The 16,624-nt window shown below is 44.1% G+C and overlaps 1 protein-coding gene across 1 annotated transcript in view; it reads left to right on the top strand.

The window, feature by feature from the left end:
• The window catches only part of LOC120916559 (receptor-type tyrosine-protein phosphatase H-like), a 1,518,207-nt gene that overhangs the window by 658,276 nt on the left and 843,307 nt on the right, over positions 1-16,624 (top strand). The window contains exon 10 of the mRNA XM_040327609.1: positions 1,948-2,262. Within this exon, the coding sequence (XP_040183543.1) occupies positions 1,948-2,262 (315 nt within the window). The remainder of the gene's footprint in view (positions 1-1,947; positions 2,263-16,624) is intronic.

The raw sequence follows: 16,624 nt of genomic DNA, 5'->3' as shown, positions 1-16,624 counted from the left end.
CAGTTTTTGTGAGTTTCCATTCATTTTGAAAGACCCCCCTTTGCATGTACACAACACATGTGTGCTACAGCACACCACAGGGGAATGCAACTCAAGATATAAATTGCAGCATGCTGCAGTGGAAAAAATACTTTGAGCACCAGTTTTTCTGTGTTGGAACCCATTCAAAATGAATGGCTTGCATAAATGCAGTGCTTCACATATAATCACAATAAAGTGTGTTAATGGAGAGCGTTATTCAGTAATGGGAATTAGACCATAGTGATAAAATTCATATGTCATTATTGATTTCTGCTCTAAAATGTATAAACGTGTACATAGTGAGAATTGTCTAAAAAGACACATAAAAGTTAATTTGTCTCTAGTTGGAATTCATGATAATCTTGTATGAAATAAAACCAAACCAGCCCTATTCCAAAAGGCTACAATGTAAAATGTGATTGGTTAGTATGGGCTACTTTCAACATTATTTCTGTTACTGAACTGCATTATTGAAGCAGCCTATTGATATTTCTTCCTCCTCACGGCACATTAAATCATAGGGGAAAGAGCCACATCACAGTTGGGAATTTTTACCCAAAAGGTAGGAGATGTCTATTGCCCTGTACACAAGTTTCCATCGGAATAAACTCCAATGGGTTTTCCGATGGAATTCTGTTCAAGCTGTCTTGCGGACACACCAAATTCCGACCACCAAAAACTCGGTGACATACAACACTAGGACGAGCCTAGAAAAATTAAGTTCAATGCTTCCGAGCCTGCGTCAAATTGTTTCCGAGCATGCATGTTTTTTTTCTCCATCGGAGTTCCATACAGACTAACGGAATTTCCGTCGAAAAAAAAGAGAACATGTTCTCTTTCTAACTCCGTCGGAATTTCCGACGGAAAAAGTCCAATGGGGCATACACACGATCGGAGTATCCGTCTGACTTTTTCCATCAGAAATTCCGATCGTGTGTACGAGGTATTAGCGTGACTCACTGAACTAGAACATATTCTTAACCAAAGCATTTTACTTGGTTGACAGCCCCTGTAAGGAAACTGTCAGGGACCTGCCAATAGGCTCCGGCGTGCACGCATGCGCACACATACTAATGGTCGGAATCAAAACCAGTCACCTATTCATGTGTGCAGGCGTGCCTCACATGCACACGGATATGTGCCAAATTCGCTCCAAAATGTGTATGCGCGCGCATGCGCCTACTACACGCGCACGATGGCGGGAACGCGTGCTCGTTAATGCGCGATTGGCGCCACTCAGCCTTTAAAAAGCTAGCAGCTGCAGTGACACTTTGCTGTCTGATCTGCAGCGTTGTACCAGTGAAATCTGTGACCTGTTGTAACCTGTTACCTCAAACCGACCCGGCTCCGTCTGACCATCCGACCCTCTCCACTCCGACCCCTGGCTTGCTCTGACTCCGCTCTGCTCTCCTGCCCACCGTTACCAGACCCTGTGCCTGAATCTGACTACGCTTGCTTAACCCACCTGATTATCTGCTTACCCGGTTTGCTTCACCAGCTCCTGCTATCCAGTGCCTGTGCCAGCTCTAGAGACGCTGTCTCCTGCAACCACCGTCCCGAAGGACCACCAACCGTGCCGAGCTGCTATCATCACCAGGCACTCCTACCTCGCCGTGCTCCCGAGCTTGCTGTCCCAACTCCAGCAGCTCCAGAGCCGGGGCTGTAAGAGAGGCCTCTTCCTGCACACTAGGCTCTGGCTAAAAGGTACGTTCCAGTACATAACAGAAACATTATAGAACTGTGTGGGCAGTTGCTGAACTTCTAAGAATGTCAATTGTCTAGCTATCATAGTTTAAGCAGGCCTTATAGTCTCCACCTTTTAACATCCATGTGAACATAGCCAAAGTGTACTGTTTTTGTGAAAAAAGTATTATCTGAAAGCATACCGTTCAAAGAAACATTTTTTTTGTTTTGTTTTTTCCTTAGACCCAGTTTCTACACAGAACTTTAAAGTTAATACAACCAACACCACAGCAACATTACAATGGGATCTCCCATTTTATAGCAACAGTAATGTGGACGGTTATCGTGTCATAGTTCTGCTAAATGAAATTACTGTTTACAACAATACAACAGAAGATATGAAGCATGATGTACCTGGTTTGAAACCTGGATATATATATGAGTTCAGTGTGGAAAGTTTTGCTTCAAATACAATTGCTCCACAAAAGAGAAGTCTCAATCAAATGAATTCAACATGGATCTCATACAGCACACCACAAACCACAACAAAGGCGACAGGTATGTCATCAGACCTTTCTGCTTTTTATGACATATGACTTGTATAGTAATTTATAAAATACAAGTTTGCGTTGGTCCTAATTACCTCCCATTTTGTTATCTACAAACTAGAGCGAATTCTCTTTTTATTTATTGCAGGTATCATGCCACTTTTTTTAATCCTTTTTTTGTATCTTAGGTCCTGCTTATCATCTTCAGCCTCTTTCAGCTTTCCTGTCTATATGCACTCACTCTACATGCCCATCAGTGTTGTGAACAAGCTTCCTGATAGTAACATTAGGGGATCATATCTGTGCAATGGGTGTCAGCTAGGCCACTTGTCTACACCGGGGGTGCATGTCAAAGGCTGACAATGCTGGAATGAATTTCCTTCATAACAGCTGTGTTTCCTATAGTGATGCTGCGATTGGCCCACAGCTATCACATGATACCAATCACAGCACCCCTCCCCGTGTGATAGCTGTGGGCCAATCAAAGCACACAATAGTAAATCACAGTTGTTATGAATGACATTTGAAAACATTACTGTTACAGTGATCCTCACTGCAATAGCAGCCAAAGTGTACAGTATAGTGCATATTCACAGCGCTTCACTTTTTCCCACTGCCTTATTCCAAAATGGATTCAATTAATTATTTTCCTCAAAACACTACAAACAATATCCCATAATGAAAACGTAAAAGAAGTTTCTTTAAAATCTTTGCAAATTTATTAAAATTTAAAAATGAAAAAAATCACATGTACATAAGTATTCATAGCCTTTGCCATGACACTCAAAATTGAGCTCAGGTGCATCCTGTTTCCACTAATCATCCTTGAGATGTTTCTACAACTTGATTGGAGTCCACCTGTGGTAAATTCAGTTGATTGTACATGATTTGGAAAGGCACACACCCGTCTATATATATGGGCCCACAGTGTATGTCAGAGCACAAATTAAGCCATGAAGTCCAAGGAATTGTCTGTAGTCTTCCAAGACAGGATTGTATAGAGGCACAGATCTGGGGAAAGGTACAGAAAAACTGAAACTCCTAGTGAGCACAGTGGCCTGTTTGGAACCACCAGGACTCTTCCTAGAGTGGACCGCCTGGTCAAACTGAGTGATCGGGGGAGAAGGTCCTTTGTCAGGGAGGTAACCAAGAACCCAATGGTCACTCTGACAGAGCTCCAGAGTTTCTCTGCAGAGAGAGGAGAACCTTCCAGAAGAACAACCATCTCTGCAGCATTTCACCAATCAGGCCTGTATGGTAGAGTGGCCAGACGGAAGCCACTCCTCAGTAAAAGGCACACGACAGCTCGCCTGGAGTTTGCCAAAAGGCAACTGAAGGACTCTCAGACCATGAGAAACAAAATTCTCTGGTCTGATGAAACAAAGATTGAACTCTTTGGCCCGAGTGGCAAGCATCATGTGTGAAGGAAAAAAGGCACCGCTCATCACCTGGCCAGTACCAACCCTACAGTATAGCATGGTGGTAGCAGCATCATGCTGTGGGGATGTTTTTATAGCTGCAGGAACTGGGAGACTAGTCAGGATCGAGGGAAAGATAAATGCAGAAATATATAGAGACGTCCTTGATGAAAACCTGTTCCAGAGCTCTCTGGACCTCAGACCTCAGCAAAGGTTCATCTTCTAACTGGACAACAACCCTAAGCACACAGCCAAGATAACTAACAAAGGAGTGGCTGTGGGACAACTCTATGAATGTCCTTGAGTGGCCCAGCCAGAGCCCAGACTTGAATCCAATTGAATATCTCTGGAAAGGTATAAAAAAGGATGTGCACCGATGCTCCCCATCCAACCTGACGGAACTTGAGAGGTCCTGCAAAGAAGAATGGGAGAAACTGCCCAAAGATAGGTGTACCAAGCCCGGATGAGCTATCTGTTCGAGTCGAACATGAGTTCAACACGAACATTGGCTGTTCGATCATTCAACGAATATCAAACATTATGGGCCGTTCGTGTGGCGCGTCACGGCCCATAATGCACTGCGTCATTGCAGTGTATTGCTGGCTGATGATTAGCCAAGCATGCACTATGACCCGCATGCTTTGTTTAATCACAGCACCGTCAGCGAAGTGAGCCATAATTGTCCACAGGCAGGGTGCCTGTGGCCAATTATGGCTCAGGGGGTTAAGTCCACGCTCCACACTATATAAGGCCGCCTGCACTTCGGCCTTCTGTAGTGTGCTCCTGGCAGAGATAGATAGATAGATAGATAGATAGATAGATAGATAGATAGAGAGTCATTTTATTTAGTTTAGTGTAATTTCATTTAGTTTGAGCAGGCAGTCGATTCAGTTAGCTGCAGTGTATTATAGTATATATATAAAAATACACACACATATACACACACACACACACACACACACACACATCCAGGCTTTGTACACACACACACACACACACTGGGGTAGATTCAGAAGAGAGAATTTACGCCGGCGTATAAATTCAAATCTGTGCCGGCGTATCTTCTTTCTGTATTCAGAAAGCAAGATACGCCGACATTAGCCTAAGATACGACTGGCATAAGTCTCTTACGCCGTCGTATCTTAGGGTGCATTCTCACACTGGCCGCTAGGTGGCGCACCCGTTGTTTTCAGAGTAGATTATGCAAATTACCTAGTTATGCCGATTCACAAACGTACGTGCGCCCAGCGGTAGTTTTTTACATCGTTTGCGTGGGTCGTTTTCGGCGCAACGTTGCTCCTGCTATTAGGTGGCGCAGCCAATGTTAAGTATGGACGTTGTTCCCGCTTCGAAATTTGAATTGTTTGCGTCATTTGCGTAAGTCATTCGCGAATAGGGCTGGACTTAATTTACGTTCACGTCAAAACCAATACGTCGTTGCGGCGTACTTGAGAGCAATGCACACTGGGATATGTACACGGACGGCGCATGCGCCGTTCGTAAAACACGTCAATCACGTCAGGTCATAACACTTTAGCATAAAACACGCCCCCCCTTCCACATTTGAATTACGCAGGCTTACGCTGGCCCCATTTACGCTACGCCGCCACAACTTACAGAGCTAGTGCTTTGTGAATACTGCACATGCTCCTGTAAGTTGCCTCGGCGTAGTGTAAATACAATACGCTGCGCCGCCGTAACTAGGCGCACAGGTACCTGAATCTGCCCTACTGTATACAGTTTAGCTTGATCTCTTTCCAGACCGTTCCTGGTGTACTGTTTCTAATATACTTCAGGCAGGCGATACAGTTAGCTGCAGTATACACACACACACACATCCCGGCTTTGTATATATGTACGTGTTTAACCACTTAAGGACCGCCTAACGCCGATATACATTGGCAGAATGCCACGGCTGGGCACAGGCACGTACCTGTACGGCGCCTTTAAGAGCCCAGCCATGGGTAGCGCACGCCACCCAGTCAAAAGCTCCGTGACCACGCCCGCAGGACCTGTGGACCCGATCGCCGCCGGTGTCCTGCGATCGGGTCACAGGAGCTGAAGAACAGGGAGAGGTGTGTGTAAACATACCTTCCCCGTTCTTCTGTGTGGCAGCGACACTGATCGTCTGTTCCCTGATATAGGGAACGACGATCAGTGACGTCACGCCTACAGACACGCCCCCCTACAGTAAGAATCACTCCCTTAGGGCACACTTAACCTCTTAGCGCCACCTAGTGGTTAACCCCTTCCCTGACATTGTCATTTTCACAGTAATCCGTGCATTTTTATAGCACTTTTCGCTGTAAAATGACAATAGTCGTGAAAAAAAAAAAAAAACGCTGATCGCCGCCATTACTAGTAAAAAAAATATTAATAAAAATGCCATAAAACTATCCCCTATTTTGTAAACGCTATAACTTTTGCACAAACCAATCAATAAACGCTTATTGCGATTTTTTTTTACCAAAAATAAGTAGAAGATTACGTATCGACCTAAACTGAGGAAAACAAAAAAACTTTATATAATTTGTGGGGATATTTATTATAGCAAAAAGTAAAAAATATTGAATTATTTTCAAAATTGTCGCTCTATTTGTGTTTATAGCGCAAAAAAAAAAAAAAAACGCAGGAGGTGATCAAATGCCACCAAAAAGAAAGCTCTATTTGTGGGAAAAAAAGGACGCCAACTTTGTTTGGGAGCCACGTCGCACGACCGCGCAATTGTCAGTTAAAGCGACGCAGTGCCGAATCGCAAAAAGGGGCAAGGTCCTTAACCTGCATAATGGTCTGGGACACTTTCAGGCAGGCAACTCAGTTAGCTGCATTGCATTTTATATATATATATATATATATATATATATATATATATATATATATATATATACACACACACACACACATATATATGTCTAGCCAAGCCTATACCTGACTGTAGGCCATTCCCGGTGTACATGTTCAAAGACACTTTCAGGCAGGCAACTCAGTGAGCTGCAGTACATACAATATATATCCACTGAATTCTAGTCAAGCCAAGAATATACCTGACTGTAGGTCATTCCTGGTGTATGTATTCAAAGACACTTTCAGGCAAGAAGGTGACTCGGTGATCTGCAGTGCATAACATATATATATATACACACACACAGTCTCCTACATATATATCCACTGCATTCTAGTCCAGCCAAGCCTATACCTGACTGCAGGCCATTCCTGGTATACTGTTTTTAGTAAACTTCAGGCGTTGTTTTGCTAATCTAATTGTACAGTATGTCTGGAAGGCCACCAAGGAGAGGCAGAAGCTCACAGGCTACTAAAATAGGGCAAGCAGGCTCTGTGTCTACAGCCAACAGTGCTGGTCATGGACACGGTGCATCCTCAGCACGTGGCCGTGGGGCACACTTGGCTTTTTTTTCGGCAGCTGGCCGTGTTCAGTCACAACATGCAGAAGAGTTGGTGGAGTGGATGGCCAAGCCGTCCTCATCCTCCTCATCCTTTGTCACCCAGGCTCAGAGTACTTTGTCTGCCATTCCAGCTGCCAAAGCGGCCTCTTCCATCGGCTCAATGTCATCAGTCACTCCTTCCCTAGCCCCACCATCATGCCCTGAGGAGTCCCCCGAACTGTTCGACCACAGTGTAGGGTACATGCTGCAGGAAGATGCAGTGTTTTGAAGGCTCTGATGATGGTACCCAGGTTGAGGATGAAGGAAGTAACGTGAACCCAGAGAGAGGGGGTGCCCAAGAAGGACAAGAAACTGGCAGTCATGTTCCCCCAGCTGCAGCAACTGACAGATTTGCTCCAGTGGCCAGGAGGGAGGGGTTGATGAGATCACTGACACTACGTGGGTGCCTGATAAAAGAGAGGAGGAGGAGGAGGAGGAGGAGGAGGAGGAGGAGAGGGAGGCCCATCTCCGAGGTAGGATGCCCTCCAGGGGCCAGCTTAAGGGCAGCCACCCGACCGCATGTGCAGTGCCCTGCTTACTCAGCACGTTTTTCCAAAAGTTCTTTGGTGTGGGCCTTTTTTGAGACGTGTGCAGCAGATTGCACCATTGCTGTTTGCAACATGTCTGAAGTGCATAAAGCGTGGCCAAAACAGCAGCCGCTTGGGCACCACATGCTTGACCAGACATATGTCGAGCTCCCATACAGCCCATTGACAACAGTACTTAAAAGACCCACATCAAAGAACAAGGTGGACCTCTCCGTGCTCCTCATCAGCTGGGATCCCCAACCCCACTATACCTTCAGTCCTCTCAGAAACCTGCACTGAGAGGAATGAAGGTGCAGAATTAGGTGTCCCAAGCACTTGCGGGCAATCTGCTAGCGGTACACCTAAATCCAATTCTAGCAGGCAAATTTCCCTACCCCAGTTGCTAAATCGGCATAAGAAATTCAGTCCCAGCCATCCACATGCCCAGCGGCTGAATGCTAGTTTGGCTAAATTGCTAGCACTCCAACTGCTGCCTTTTCAGCTCGTAGACTGCCCCCTTTTGAGAATTTGTGGAATGTGCGGTACCTTAGTGGCAGGTTCCCAAACGCCATTTTTCGTCTTGGAAGGCCATTCAGGCGCTCTACCGGCATGTGGAAGGGAATGTCCTGGCCTCGTTGGACAGGGCAGTCAGAGGTAAGGTGCATATTACCGCTGACTCATGGTCCAGCAGACAGGGACGTTATCTTTCTTTCACGGCGCACTGGGTAAATCTGCTGGCAGCTGGGAAGGATGCAGGACAGGGTGCAGTATTGTTGGAGCTTGCTCCACCACCACGCCTCCAAAATGCTGGTAGTGGTGATTCTGACACACCTCTTTCATTCACCCTCTCCTCTTCTTCCTCCTCTATGGCCTCTTCCTGTGCAGATTTGTCCTCAGAACCAGCGGTGCTCTGTAAGCGTTCTAGGGACTACGCAAGCACTCAGGCAAAAAAATGCCATGCGGTGCTTGAGTTGGTCTGCTTAGGGGACAGGACCCACACTGGGGCAGAGATTCTGTCAGCTCTGCAGCGGCAGGCTTAGAGATGGTTGACACCATGCCAGCTTCAGCCAGGAATGGTTGTTTGCGACAATGGCATCAACCTCCTCTCCGCCCTTTTTTTTGCCATGCCAGTGGCTCATGATCAAGGATGCATGCACTGTCCTGTCACCATTTGAGGAGGCCACAAGGATGGTGAGCAGTGACAGTGCATGCATCAGTGATACTGTCCCTCTTTTCTACCTGTTGGAGCAAATGCGTGGAATAATGGACAGGGCACTTGAGGCATAACAAGGGGAGGAAGAGGAGAACTTCCTTACCTCCCAAGGCCCCCTTTATCCAGACAGTATTCCTGCGGGCCCACCAATCTCACAGGAAGAGGTGGAGGAGGAGGATGAGGATTGTGTCAGCATGGAGGTGGAGCCTAGAACTCAGCATCAGCAGCAGCCTTCAAGGGATAATTTTCAGTCCTCAGAAACCCATGGACTTGTACATGGCTGGGAGGAGGTGGCTGCGGATCATGTCATTCTTAGTGATCCAGAGGACTCCGGACTGAATGGCTCAACAAACCTACACTGCATGGCCTCCCTGATCCTGTAAAGCCTGCAAAAGGACCCTCGGATTTGTGGTATCAAGGAGAGGGATCAGTACTGGCTGACAACCCTTCTTGATCCACATTACAAGGGTAAAGTTGCGGAACTTATCCAGCCTTTGCAGAGGGAGCAGAGGATGAAACATCTTCAGGAGGCCTTGAAGAAAGGTTTGTGCAATGCGTTTCCAGAGCCTGGGAGGTTACCATTTCCTGGTCCTCCTGGACAACGTGTTGCTGAGGCTTCAGTAAGTCACAGAACCAATGCGTTCAGACAATTTTTTAGACCGCAGACCCAAGGTCTGATCGGTTCCAGCAACCATCGCCAGTGTCTGATTTACATGGTGCAGGAATACCTAGGGGCAAGATCAGACTTGGAGATCTTTCCAACCGAAAATCCACTGGGTTACTGGTCTTGAGGATTGATCACTGGCCAGAGCTTGCACAGTATGCAATTGAGCTACTGGCTTGTCCTGTATCCAGTGTTCTTCCAGAATCAGAATGCACATTCAGTGCTGCTTGAGGCTTTGTAACCGATCACAGAGTGTGCCTGTCCACAGACTCGGTTGATCGGCTCACCTTCATAAAAATGAATCAGTCTTGGATCACCAGCTACCAAGCACCTGATACTGATGTAACCGATAATTTTTTATGAATGAGATCACTTGAAGACTGCCTATGCTGAGTAACTACAAATACAAAAGATGGGGGTGGTGGCGCTGTCTGTGTGTTCCCTGTGTGACCAGGGTGTGAACTGGCTAATAAGCCTGTGAGCAGTCCTACGCTAAATAGCGAGGATCAACAAGATAAAGTAAAAGTGAATAACCAAACTAAATATTTATAGATGGTGTAGTGATACTAGGTGTCCACTAGATGGCGGTATTAGAAATACCTATATTAACTGTGATACCAGAAATTGAGTGCAGGTGCACTAAAGGTGTGACCAGCTAACTAGTATCAAACCGTAAACATTAGTATATTAAATGTATACATATACCATTAGATGGGATAAAAATATATATATATATATTAAACAATGTGAAAGAACTTCTGCCAACCACAACTGGCAGCAAAGATGTGGTAAATTAGTGATCAATCAGATGTGACAATCATCTAGCAATTAAATCAAAAATAGTCCTTCCAACTTGTGGCTGTAAAATATAATAAATGACAGCAGATATAAAGTTCATTCGGTGGGTGTCATCTTGGTGACTTGCTAGGTGAACAAACAAATACTTTTAAGTGCAGTCGCTGTGGCTCCGGTGCTCCCCCTTATGCGTCCCCACTCACCAGAGTTGAACACCCCTACAGGGGTAACAAGCGTGGGTAAGGATTTCCACCAGGCGTTCCACAGCTCAGATCTCCAGGCACTCGATTTTCCCAACGTTCCCTTTAAATTCCACAGCGGGGCAAAAATAGACTGCTGTCTTTATATACCTCCAGAAATAAAAAGGACAGGGACTCCCATAGCGTAGTATGTTTGAAATAGCACTTAAGCTAGGATTTATTGGCTGTGCCAGCAAAAAAATGTGTAAAAGTACAGATAACTAAAATAAAAGGGACTCAAATATAATAGGAAATAAAGTAAAATAAATAAAATCTTTAAAAGGGATCCAGGCTGGTTGGATGTACCAGCCGTTTGGGGATAAAAACAAAAAACTGCTGATGCAGCAGTGTTCCCACTAGGCACTTGGTGTCCGGTGCTCGTGACAGAGCTTGTCGAGCGGCATGCGCTCCAGGTGCGTTCCAGCTCGTCTCCCGGAAGTGCGTGGGGGTATGCGTGTATCCGCTTGACGATCGTTTCGTCCAATCACGTCTTCTGAAGCGGGTACACGCCTACCTCCTCTTCTGATTTATATAGGAGACGTCAGCGTGTAACCTCCCACCCACTTGAAGGCATCAACCAATCAGGATTTTTTGCAGGGCTCCCTCCGAATTAATGGATTGGCTGACAGGAGGTTATGAGTAAATCAGTTCCCTTGGGATATTTAAGGTTACCGCGGACTAAACATTATAGTATATTGGGATCATGCAAACCCTTCATTAATATGGCTTTGTAACCTCATGCAATCGTACAAAAACAGTGCATAAATGGGAGAAGACATATATATATGAAAGGCATGTAAACAGGAGAATTATTATTAGCGCAAGTATGTATAAAATAATATGACTACAAAAACACTAATGGACTGCTGGGAAGAGGAATATGTGTATGGACAAAACATTCCCCAGATTAAAATGTATAAAAGATACATTGATGATCTCATCATCTTATGGGACGGAACAACAGACACCTTCAATAAATTCCTATTAGACCTCAACAACAATAGATATGGACTCACATTCACTGGTAAATGTGACCAAGATTGTATCGAATATCTAGATCTACAAATCTTCAAATATGGCTCCAAATTACACACAAAAACGTTCTTTAAATCTACCGACCGCAATGGTTATATACCATCTACCAGCTGTCACCACCCAAGATGGAAAGCAAATATTCCAAAAGGACAGATGATGCGACTCCGTAGAAATTGCAACTTAATTTCAGACTTTGAAACTCAAGCGGACGTGATAATAAAAAGGTTTGAAGAAAAAGGATACAACATTGAACAGCTGACCAGACAAAAGGTAGAAGTTCGGAATATGAATAGGAACCTAATGCTGGAACCCAAGGTAAAGAAGAGGCAGAAGATGACAGATGTGGCTTTCATCACAGGGTTCAACTCTCAGTATAGAGATTTTGAACAGATCATCAAAAAATACTGGCCCATCTTACAAGAAGATCAAATCCTGACCAGCATACTAGGAAAAAAAACAACAACATTCATTTATAGACGGGCTCCATCTTTACGACAACATCTGGTACACAATGTCATTGATCCACCGCAACCTGTCAGATTATGCCCAGAGCTGAAAGGCTTTTACAAATGCCAAAAATGTCTGGCATGCCGGGTTAGTAAGAAGCAGCCAAGAAGAAAAACTAGCTTCAAATCACGTTTCGATTTCAAAGAATACAAAATTAAAGAGTTAATAACCTGCAATACCACACACGTCACATACGTCATTGAATGTCCGTGTCATTTGCAATACGTCGGTAGAACTACCCGACCCCTACAGGTCAGGATTCAGGAACATATCAGCAGAATAAAAAGTGCCTACCCTAAACATAATCTGTCACGGCATTTCGAGGAATATCATCAGAAGGACCCATCTGGGCTCATCTTCTACGGTATCGATCTTGTCAAGGACAACTGGTTAGTAAGAAGCAGCCAAGAAGAAAAACTAGCTTCAAATCACGTTTCGATTTCAAAGAATACAAAATTAAAGAGTTAATAACCTGCAATACCACACACGTCACATACGTCATTGAGTGTCCGTGTCATTTGCAATACGTCGGTAGAACTACCCGACCCCTAAAGGTCAGGATTCAGGAACATATCAGCAGAATAAAAAGTGCCTACCCTAAACATAATCTGTCACGGCATTTCGAGGAATATCATCAGAAGGACCCATCTGGGCTTATCTTCTACGGTATCGATCTTGTCAAGGACAACTGGAGGGGGGGGCAATAAAACAGTTGCGATCTCGCAGAACGAGACAAGCTGGATCTACCGATTAGGTACTTTAGTGCCCCATGGCCTTAACAAAGACATAGATCTGAACTGTTTCCTGGCCAATCCATGATACTGGGGGCCTACCCTATACTGATGATATGCTCTCTATTACTATTATGGTCCTTTATTTCTCATTTAGTCTACAGTGACATATGGGCTATATGCCATTTATACATATTTACTTACATTTTTTAGTTAGGTTATGCTTCATCTTTTCAATTATCCAAGGTAAGAGGGTATACTAACATACGTAGCTCTCACCAAGGGCCCCTTACCCCATGGTACCTTTTAATTGGGGAGTTGTAGGATCTGTACTTAGGGAGTGGCAGGATATGTCACATTCACGGTTTGGAATATTTGTGACACGGTGTATTCTGCATATGGTGTCACCTGTGGCTTGCCCTCCCTTTGTAGGACATATGTTCACATCTGGTATGGGAATGTCACACTTCAGCCTTACCAGCCTACCACACTTTCTATAATGTCCTATGAATATACTCATATTTTCCCACATTTTACCTATTAGGTAATACTATAGGATATGCGTTTCATCATCCATGAGCCTAGGCCCTGGATCTATCGACTCTATAGGTACTATTGCTCAGGGAATTGCACTTTCTCTACAACCCTTGTGATTTTTGTTTACACCCCTCGGAGAGGTTTTCCATTTGTATTTCTATTTTTATTTAGACCCCTCGGAGTTGTTATTTAATACTTTCCCACATATACATGCTGTATTAGCTATAACATTTATAGTGCGGTATCTCCGAGCCATCTCATCCCCCACAGTGCCTTTTTCCACATTGACACAGCGGAACCCTTGTACATTTGTATGTGGGGGCTTTTTGAATTATATATTAGCATTTACCATTGAATTATAGTCATATTATTTTATACATACTTGCGCTAATAATAATTCTCCTGTTTACATGCCTTTCATATATATATAAGTCTTCTCCCATTTATGCACTGTTTTTGTACGATTGCATGAGGTTACAAAGCCATATTAATGAAGGGTTTGCATGATCCCAATATACTATAATGTTTAGTCTGCGGTAACCTTAAATATCCCAAGGGAACTGATTTACTCATAACCTCCTGTCAGCCAATCCATTAATTCTGAGGGAGCCCTGCAAAAAATCCTGATTGGTTGATGCCTTCAAGTGGGTGGGAGGTTACACGCTGACGTCTCCTATATAAATCAGAAGAGGAGGTAGACGTGTACCCGCTTCAGAAGACGTGATTGGACGAAACGATCGTCAAGTGGATACACGCATACCCCCACGCACTTCCGGGAGACGAGCTGGAATGCACCTGGAGCGCACGCCGCTCGACAAGCTCTGTCACGAGCACCGGACACCAAGTGCCTAGTGGGAACACTGCTGGATCAGCAGTTTTTTGTTTTTATCCCCAAACGGCTGGTACATCCAACCAGCCTGGATCCCTTTTAAAGATTTTATTTTACTTTATTTCCTATTATATTTGAGTCCCTGTTATTTTTGTTATCTGTACTTTTACACATTTTTTTGCTGGCACAGCCAATAAATCCTAGCTTAAGTGCTATTTCAAACATACTACGCTATGGGAGTCCCTGTCCTTTTTATTTCCGGAGGTATATAAAGACAGCAGTCTATTTTTGCCCCGCTGTGGAATTTAAAGGGAACGTTGGGAAAATCGAGTGCCTGGAGATCTGAGCTGTGGAACGCCTGGTGGAAATCCTTACCCACGCTTGTTACCCCTGTAGGGGTGTTCAACTCTGGTGAGTGGGGACGCATAAGGGGGAGCACCGGAGCCACAGCGACTGCACTTAAAAGTATTTGTTTGTTCACCTAGCAAGTCACCAAGATGACACCCACCGAATGAACTTTATATCTGCTGTCATTTATTATATTTTACAGCCACAAGTTGGAAGGACTATTTTTGATTTAATTGCTAGATGATTGTCACATCTGATTGATCACTAATTTACCACATCTTTGCTGCCAGTTGTGGTTGGCAGAAGTTCTTTCACATTGTTTAATATATATATATATATTTTTATCCCATCTAATGGTATATGTATACATTTAATATACTAATGTTTACGGTTTGATACTAGTTAGCTGGTCACACCTTTAGTGCACCTGCACTCAATTTCTGGTATCACAGTTAATATAGGTATTTCTAATACCGCCATCTAGTGGACACCTAGTATCACTACACCATCTATAAATATTTAGTTTGGTTATTCACTTTTACTTTATCTTGTTGATCCTCGCTATTTAGTGTAGGACTGCTCACAGGCTTATTAGCCAGTTCACACCCTGGTCACACAGGGAACACACAGACAGCGCCACCACCCCCATCTTTTGTATTTGTATTTATTTATGTTTTCCTTGGAAAATATGTTTTAGGGGGGGCAGCAGTCTGTTATCCACTTTTCCCTTCCTCATACCTACTTTACATACGCGCAGGCATCACTTTTCTCTTTCTCTTTCGCTTTCTTTTTCTATGCTGAGTAACTAGCCTGTTATGCTGAGTGACTAGCCTGTTATGCTGAGTGACTATCCTATTCCTCCTCAATGTGGATAAAAGAATAATTACCGCGCTAAAAGGAATAACACATCTAAATAAAAAGTTACCATAAAAAAGAGCTGCAACAAATTTGTGATATACACACAAAGATACAGAAATAGGAAGGGATAAGTTGCGCTGATAAAGTGAAAATTGAAAAAATGATATTCAATGTTGATAAAACCAAAAAATGAAAGTCCATAAAAAGTCCTCAGAATTGCAAGGAATGTAAATCGTGAGAAAATAAACAATGCAGTGAAGCTAAACGTAACCACCACCGATTAAGTTAATAAGGATGTGTGCTTACCAGAAGGCAAGCTAATTGAGCTTGCGGCTGAACCCCAGCCAGGGCCTTTAACATGGAGCTGCTGTCAACATCAGAGGTGAGATTCCTCCCAATTGATGAAGAAGTGTGGAATTCCAAGAAAAAGAAACTCACATAGTGATGTACCGAATGGACTGAGAAATACCATATGAAAGCACACTTGGAAGAAGAGAACCACCACCGATAGGGAACACCGTAAAACGTATGCGCTTACCAGACAGATACATTTAATTGGCTTGCGGCTGAACCTCAGCCAGGGCCTTTATGGAACTATCTCCAACCTCATAGGATCGGGACTCCCCCAGTTTCCACGGCAACAGTTAACCACCGAAAAAAATGAAATTAATCCAACAATAGTGACGTACCGTAGAAAAGTGTGGTTTAATAAAATAAAAATAACACTTACAAAAGATCAAACGTTAAAAAATGGAGCCGGCCGGCTATGTACGATCACCCGTCCTCGTGGACTGGAACGCTACGCGTCAGAGCGTCTCCTACCCGATGTACGTTTCGTCAAATAATGACGTCGTCTGGGGAACGGGCGACGCACTGACGCACCGCGTATAAAAGCAAAAAATTAAAACCAAGCCTCGCTGTGAGAAGCGGCCTCCCGGCGTCACATGATTGAGCAAACCAATCGTCAGGAGCCACGACCCCTCACCGAGAACCGGCCCTAATGTAAACAGCTATGGTGACCCATAGGTCCCGTTTTGACAAAAATTACATATAAAGAAGAGCAAACAAGGCCTCGAGCTGAGTCAAGCAATCCGGCTATGCCCTCTAAAGCATATTTAATAAGTAGGGGAGATATGAACAAAAAACTAATGGTCACTCCTAAATTAGAAGGAGGTCACATTAGAAAGGAATTTTGTTACTAGCATCAACCGATATTGATGATAGTTAA

Source organism: Rana temporaria, chromosome 10, assembly GCF_905171775.1.
Source record: "Rana temporaria chromosome 10, aRanTem1.1, whole genome shotgun sequence".
NCBI classification, from domain to species: Eukaryota; Metazoa; Chordata; class Amphibia; order Anura; family Ranidae; genus Rana; species Rana temporaria.
This window is presented reverse-complemented; position numbering and strand designations above follow the sequence as displayed.